Raw genomic sequence first — 8,239 nt, 5'->3', positions numbered from 1 at the left:
GATCAAAACAACTTTAGATAAACTCAAATTATTTTACATTCATCCAAAATATAAATCCCAACATAAGATGAAGAATGTCATTTTAGTCACCTAGTTCTATCCAAAGTTATCAACTTAGTCACCTAATCCTAGCCAGACTCTTGCATCTACACCTTATCTCCAAATGCAGCGCTAGCACCAGAAAATAGCAGCAATGGAGGAAGCTGTGCACAAAGAAAGACAATCAAACAAATTGAGCTACGCAGATTTACATTCGAGTTAACAGATCACAGATCTTCCACAATAAATGGAGAATGAATAGAAGCTGATTCAATAATTAATGGAGAATGGATAGAAGCTGATTTTTGTTTTTTAATAGAACTAGAAAAGCAAAGAAGAAGAATATGTGATGTGCCCCTACTACGAAAGGAAGCCACTTTGGTCCTTTCACGCGATTTTGAAGGTACGGGATCCCTGGAATCAAATAAACCTAAGGAGTATTCAAGCAGAAGTACAAAGTTTGCAAAGAAAAAGGAGCACAAACATACCCGTATTTAAACCATGAACTGCACTAAGCAGCACCGATACCTGTCCCAGCATAGTTCACAGAAAACAGCAGAAAGAGTTTAGCAGTAAAATTACTCATGCAGCCATGCAGGTATACAACATAACAAACCGTTTAAATTAGACGGCCCTGGTAGTTTCTGTTGGTCCACAATTAGAACAACTACATTACGTTCCAAAAAACATCTATCATTCATTGAGAAACTATGCCAATTTTTCATCACGTTTACTGATGATTGCATAATTGAAAACGCGCGAACATTAACTAAACAGTGATAGTGCTCTAGAAAATTCAAATCTTTAGAAGCCAAGCACACACCACATGTATAAAACAAAAAAACTCAAACCTCTAAGAATTATCCAATTAATATTTAGTATTTCAGAATTTTATTTTTTACTCGACTCCATGAATTCAATCCAAAAACAAATTGTCATGATATGAAGGTTAATGATTTAACTAAATTGGTACCCAACAATCCTAAGACTTTTGGAACAATGGTTGGGTTATTAGACCAGGGACCACTCACTAGTCAAGTCACGGAGGGAGCAATTTATACTATAGACCGGATCAAAATGTATTGGTACTATGGATTGGACGTTACGTTAACTCATTGAATACTGATAGATGAAGGAAGCAGCCAAAAATAAAAGGATTACCATCAGGTCATATCGATAAAGTGGACCACCGTCGACGTCGGATTCGGAAGTATAGTAGAATGTTATGGTATGAAGGTTAAAGATTTAATCAAATTAGTATCCACCAATTCTAGAGCTTTTGTCTTGAGGCTTGCGTCTTTAACGCAAATCATCCCAAATTCAACTCCACAATTAAACAGAACCAATAAAAACTGTTACTGAGAAATGGACAAACCGAGAAGAGAAGAAACTGACCACCGCAGTAGCATCGCGCAAGACGGGAGTGATGATCCATTCTTCCCTTTCCTGAATAATCAGTAGAAAAGCAAACAAGAATAGAGTAAAATCATCAAACAAGTAATTGACATTGTATTGAGGAAAACAAAGGATTATAGAGAAAGTTTGCTTGCATGGGCGTACGAGGCTAGGGTTTAAGATGACAGCGAGGGCAGCACGGGGAGCCGAGACCTGGGTTTATGGTGGGGTCGTGGCACAGATTACCGCTCCTTAGCTTTTCTTCGTATACGTCTCTCGTCCCTATCTCTTAACTGCACAAAAATTGCGTCTCTCTCGGCTGTATCTGTAGGCTTCCATCTCCAGCAGAGACAAGCTCAAGCTCAGAACGAAGGATAATCATTCTTCACGGGCCCAGCCTCAATACAGGGAACTAAATATATTTAGCCTGTTTAGGCCCAATATCACGTGGGTCTGTATTTTGGAGCCTGTTAATATTTTCTCTCTCTTAGGATTATTTGTTAATTATTTAAAGAGTATTGCTATTATGTCTTCCCAGTTATATCGCCTCATTCACGCAGTTTATTAATTCAAAATATAATGGTGTTCGAAAACACAAAAAATTAAAAATGAAACCTTAGTTTCCTTCTACCTCTTCTATGTTTGTATTTTAATTATTTTAATAAACCACATTTTAATGTCATGTAGTGCCACATCAATATGACAAAGTGAACGGTATAACTAAGACGACATAATAGCATTTCTCTTAATTAAAATATAAAAGATATAAAGCTACTAATATTAAACAACTTTTATACAACTACTCAGACTTGTTTGGTGGATAAGACGAAATGATTTCATCTTATATAATTATTATAATTTTTTTTTAATTTTTATACAAAATATAATAAATAATTTAATATTTTTAAATTTTAAAAATAAAAATAATATTCTATTAATATTTTATTTAACTTTTATCTTATCATCGATATCGAGCAGGTAAGTGATTGCAATCTTCAACAACCTAACCCGTTTGATATCAGCTATCTAACTACATTATTGATTTTCTTATTTAATGATTTAAAACACTAGCAGGGCCTAGCTATAGTTAAATTTTGGCAAAAAATTTAACTAAGTTATATAAATTATATCTGCACCAAAATCAACAAATATATATGTTGAATTAACCAACACCAAACTCATTGGGTAAATTTGACCTACCGAAGTTGGTGGCCAAATTATATTTTAGATATAAAATATTCATTCCCACTTCATCTTCATCCAAAGCGCACAAACTTCAGAAAAATCCACATCATTCCTCAGAGCACGTCGAAGTCTCCCATACATCCCCTAGAGCACCTCGATGCAGCCATCGGCAAGATCAAAACCAAGCCTTCCACCACGTACCATTTAGGAATTCCACTGTCATTGCCGAACGCCTTTCGGCAAGCCTACACCATCGTCTCCTCTCTCTCTTTTTTTCCACATCTTTTTGGTTCTTTTCCCAGGACTATTATATCTCGTGGTTTATAATAGAAACGTTAAAAAATTAAAGTATATTTTTTTAATAATGAATAAATATTCTAATTACTAAAAGTATAACTGGTTCGATTTGATTTAATTTTGAACATATTTAATAACTAAACTGGTATATACTGGTTGATTTGAACCGGTATTTTTGTTTTTACCGGTTCTAGTCTGGTTTAGTCTAGTGTTTCTGATATATTATATAATATATATTATAATATATAATAATATAATGATAATATATCGTAGTATATTATAATATATAGTGATATAATATTAGTATAACTATTAATACAATAGAGTATAATGATAATATATAGTTATTTATATAGGATTTTAAAATTTAAAATTATAATAATTAGTAATTTATCATATAATATAAAAATATTTTATATAAAATTATATATAATATAAAAAATATTTTATACAATAAAAAAAAATTAAAAATATAAATATATATGAACCGTGGGGCTGGGAGGGTTTGGGAATGTGAGGCAAGTGTACGAGTGGAAGGGACTGAAATTGGAGGTGGACTAGACTGATTTTGGGTTTGGGACTCTGTCAATACAAGAAATAAGACTTTTTCCAACGCCCATTTCGTCACTAATATTATGAAAAATCACTAGAAATATCCTTTCAATCGCAGCATGATAGTTGAAATTGTTTTTTTTTTTTTTTTTATCAGCAAACCGTAAAAAATATCGCTAATAATTTATTATTTCGAACAAGTTAGTCGCAAATAGTTAAAAATTTGAATCTCATAGATATATTGAGTGTGAGAGTGACAATCCCGAGGACGCCAAGAAATTACTCGAGGAGTTTCTCAAGGACCATGGGATCGACTATTCGTATTCGGAGAAGTCCAAATGCGATTTTTCGGTCCGGGAAGCTGCCATAGTTTTCCCAGACAGATTATTTGCTGTCAATAATGAGAAAGATGTTCTGGTGATGAAGCAAGGTTTTGAGTGATGTTCCGAATATCCTGGTGATGAAACAATTTCAGTGACTTGGAGGAATGATTGTTCTTACCCCCCTCTAGCATCTCACTCCTTGATGTGGTTTTCCGAAGAAGACTCCAAGTTTGCAATAAGGCCATTTGTTTATTCTCTGTCACAAGACTGGTTTTATAAACTTTTTGGCTAAATTTACCAACTTTGGTTGTTTGAAAAAGAAAAAAAAAAAAAAGAAAGTGCCGCACAAAGAAACACACATCAATAATGGAAGACGTAGACATTATACTCCACAACAGCATCCCCACTTGTGAGGTTAAACGCGTGAGTTCTGGCATGAGCATATCCACGTGCGAACCGGAAAAGCCCGCTCCCACCAATGATCGGAAACTCCCTCACGGGCGAGAACACAGTGTTCCGCCCCAATACGCTGAGAGTACTACCATTATACTTCCCTTCCATGAAAGCAAAGTTCAGCACCATTAACAAGCCCAACTCAGTTTGTGAAGCAGATGCATATAATCCTTGCGCTCTTCCCACCATTCTGGAGTTCGGCTCTGGCCGCACGGTCAAGGGGTCGTCCATCATCACCACGGCACCAAAAAGCGTCGACGACGTGTTCGTCATGAAGGCCTCGGCAACTCTGACGGCCGTAGGGTTTCGTCCGGCGACGATGTCGTGGAAGTAGAAGTGGAGGTGGCTTAGTTTCTCTCGCTTGAGTCCAAGTTTTGCAGGAGATAATGTTCTCGAGAAGCGATGGTTCTTTTCTGCAGTGGCCGGGATTAATGAGGAGGTGAAAATAGTGAAGAGAATGAGGACGAAGATGGGAGTCACTTTTTGAAAGGTTTCAGCCATGACGGAGGAAAATCAAGTCCGGTCGTGCTGAAGGGAGAGGTACAGATGGACGGCTTTAATTACTAAATTTATCCCTAGCTAGCTACCTATGGTTCATTTGCCTTGTTTTTCTCTAGCTTTATAAAAGGAGAGAACTTACATGGTACGTTGCAGGAAAAAGCAGACATGTGACATAGTACTAGGTCATGCTGATGTTTTGCATTACTTGTTAATTACACGGGCAGTACTTATGTATGATTCTGTCACCATATACGCATGCAGACATCTGGAAAGTAACGTGGTCAACTGGGAGGTAATGGTAGTCAACGGATTTTGAATCCTCATTCAAATCGAGACTTGAATACGATGGTGTAAAATCTCTCCGAATTTCATTCGAATTCAATCTTAACTGAGATCTGCAGTTGAGTTTGAGAAGCATCGAGCTTGACCCATTTGATATTTACTGCACGGGCGAATAATTCTTTTATTATTATTGATAAGCACAAAGAAAAATCAACACATACGCATCAATACAGATATGGATTATTATTATTATGATGATGGTGATTAATGTTCATTCTCAATGTTGTAATTATTTTCCTTTGGAATATGTGCGTCCAATGGCAAATGCATGGGAAAAGTATATATATTCTTTGCCACCAAGTGGAGGAAGTCATGTTCAGGCAATCTTAGACACGCAAAGACAATTACTTGTATACTTTATCAAAAGTAAATAATATCAACATGAGTTTTCCACTCAAGTCTGGAAATTGATGGAATAGCAAATGGGATCTAAGCCTCTCGCTCTCAAATCGATAAGATAGTGATAAATAGTAATAAATATGAATTTAAGAGTACATCGTGGATGTCACACCTCCCTCCCATCACTCTCAAGTCTCCAGACTGATTCGCATCCGAACCCCACATTAATTATGCCTATGTATCTTCAGTGGCTCCTCCCTCCCTCCCTTCCCTCTCCTCTCCTCCTCCGTAAGCCCATGCACGGTCATAGTTTTCAGGCTTTTTTATTTTTTGTTAGCTTTCTGTCAGAAAAGGACCGATTCGTTGCTTTTTAATGACCACGCTCCAGTCAACACACTCAGCATTGCAGCACTGCTTAATGACCGTCAAAACTATCGACATTTCTAGTAGTAGCGGGATTCACGTCGTGCATAAATCTCATGCGACACTGCCATTTTTAACTTCGACCACTCCACACAATACATTTGAGGAACTCTTGGCATCGTATCTCTCATACATTATCCACTCACTCCACCATTGTTGATCAAGCAAGAATCCTAGGGCACCTTAGCATTGCTAGCTGTGTACCATGAAAGATGTGTACGTGCCCATAAAGCTTTCTTTCCCATTCGTTTCATTATTTTTTGCTTTTAATCTATATATATGGAATGAAATGGGGTTTTATTGGTGATTTTCACCCTCTCATCTTGTATGGTTGATTCTAATTTTAATGCAAATTAAAGTTGTTTAGAGAAAAATACATTGTACGATTACATGATTAGATGAGAATTCATAAACAGTACAGAAAATGTTACAATACCAAGTAAGGTATTAATAACCTACCTGCAGTAACTTGGAAGAATAAATTATAGAGGATTTATGGCCATTGAATTGAGAAAGTAAAGATAACGTATAGAGGGTGTCAGGACGAAAGCAGAAAAGAAGAAAGGACGAGGTCCTCGTGATTCGATGACGACCCATTCGTTCCATCCAGTTGGAAATTTGGAATTCTATGCGTGGTTGTCAAGTCTGAAAAATATAGAGCGAAGAGAAATAAGCACGGCAAGGTCCACCACGTTTACGAATTGTCTGCATTACACAAGTCTACGCTCTTCGGCAAGTTTTGCTGACTCCCTTTATACTCTCTCTCTCTCTCTCTCTCTCTTTGGAACTTATTGTGTGTATGATCAGTGTGTAATAGACCGGAAATGCAACAGAAAATATAGTAGATATTGAGTTAAACTGATTGAAAATTGGGAATTACGTCAAATATGGTAATACAACTCACTTCGATGGGAGCAATCCTCCAGAGAACGGAAAAATAACTTGAGAATATTTTGCTTACCCTCACAACAAACTCCTGACTATATATAACAAGCCCTGACACCTCTCCACTCACATCCGCTAGGAAATTAGGAAAATACAATAAAAGAAACATAATATCAGATACTATCCAAAACGAGATAAAGGGTAAAGGCCCACACCGGCCCAGCTGACTTCTGGCCCTAATGGCCTGACCTTCAGCTTACAGCTACCACTAGGCTTTATTAGAACCCACACTCTTTAAGGCCCACGACCCGTTCATCACTTTGTCACTCAGTTCACCGAACCCTTCACTTCACTTGCACTCTCTTTGATATGAACAAAACACTTTACCAACTGCAACCCTAGCCTCCTCATTGCGCCATGTAACACTCCCCCTCCCTTCACGACACCTTATCCACAAGGTGAGGAAAATCCTTACGCATCTAGTAGTATGGTTCCCATGAAACCTCCTCGGCGTGTTGCCCTTGCCAATGCACAAGGATTTCGACAAAAAACCTATTATTTCTCTTCTTCATGCGACGACCAAGGACCTCCTCGGGTTTTGGCTTGAGGATGCCTTGAGTAATCATGGGTGGCAGCGTTGGCACTGAGGTGATGTCTTGTCCCAGTTTACGCTTGAGCTAAGACATGTCATGGATTTGGGCTGTGTCTAGCAATTTTAGGCGGTACACCACCTTGCCAAGCCTCTGCACCACCTGGTATGGCCCAAAGAAGTGAGGGGAAAGCTTAAAGTTTCAATAGCTGTTGACAGATGACTGCTTATATGGCCGAAGCCGTAGGTATACCCAATCACCCATAGAATATTGTTGTTCCTTCCTCTTTTGATCTGAGTATTGCTTCATATGATTATGTGTGATGGTAATGTTTCCTTGAGTAGTATCCATAGATGATCTCTGTCTCTTAGTGTTGAGTCGACTTCCTCAAATCATGAGGTTCTAGCCATGTAAATAAGCAGTTTGGGGGGGTTTTATATCCATGTAACGCCTCAAAGAGATATACTTTGGTAGAGGCATGTAGGCTAAAGTTGTAACACCATTCAACTAACTCCACCCACCTTAATCAATCCTTAGGTCTATCACTGGTAAAACTCCTCAAGTAGTTCTCCAACCATTTGTTGACTGCTTCAGTCTTCTTATCCATTTGTGGATGGTAAGCTATGCTAAAGGCTAGCTGGATACCCTATAGTGAAAGCAGTTCCTTCTAGAACTTGTTGATAAACGTAGGGTCCATGTCTGAGACAATAGAAGCTGCATCCTATGTAATTTGAATATGTGTTTCAAAAACAACCGTGAGCTACTACTTTTGCAGTGTAGGGATGAGCTAGTGGCACAAAGTGTGCATACTTGGTAAACCTGCCCACTGTGACCCACAATATGTGGTAATACATTACATAGTGCATCAATTCCCTCTCCTCGCGAGACTTTCCATCAACCTTGTACGTTTTTTAA

At 37.8% G+C, this 8,239-nt stretch overlaps 1 protein-coding gene across 1 annotated transcript; it reads right to left on the bottom strand.

The window, feature by feature from the left end:
* Positions 1–3,889: 3,889 nt before the first annotated feature.
* On the bottom strand, positions 3,890–4,908 carry LOC121266513 (dirigent protein 22-like). Its single transcript, XM_041170358.1, has one exon. The coding sequence runs from the start codon at positions 4,743–4,745 to the stop codon at positions 4,152–4,154; it is 594 nt and encodes a 197-aa protein (XP_041026292.1). The 5' UTR covers positions 4,746–4,908; the 3' UTR covers positions 3,890–4,151.
* Between the last annotated feature and the right edge of the window lie 3,331 nt (positions 4,909–8,239).

This window comes from Juglans microcarpa x Juglans regia, chromosome 5D, assembly GCF_004785595.1.
Source record: "Juglans microcarpa x Juglans regia isolate MS1-56 chromosome 5D, Jm3101_v1.0, whole genome shotgun sequence".
NCBI classification, from domain to species: Eukaryota; Viridiplantae; Streptophyta; class Magnoliopsida; order Fagales; family Juglandaceae; genus Juglans; species Juglans microcarpa x Juglans regia.
Note: the sequence above shows the minus strand (reverse complement) of the source record. Positions and strands in the feature narration are given on the sequence as shown.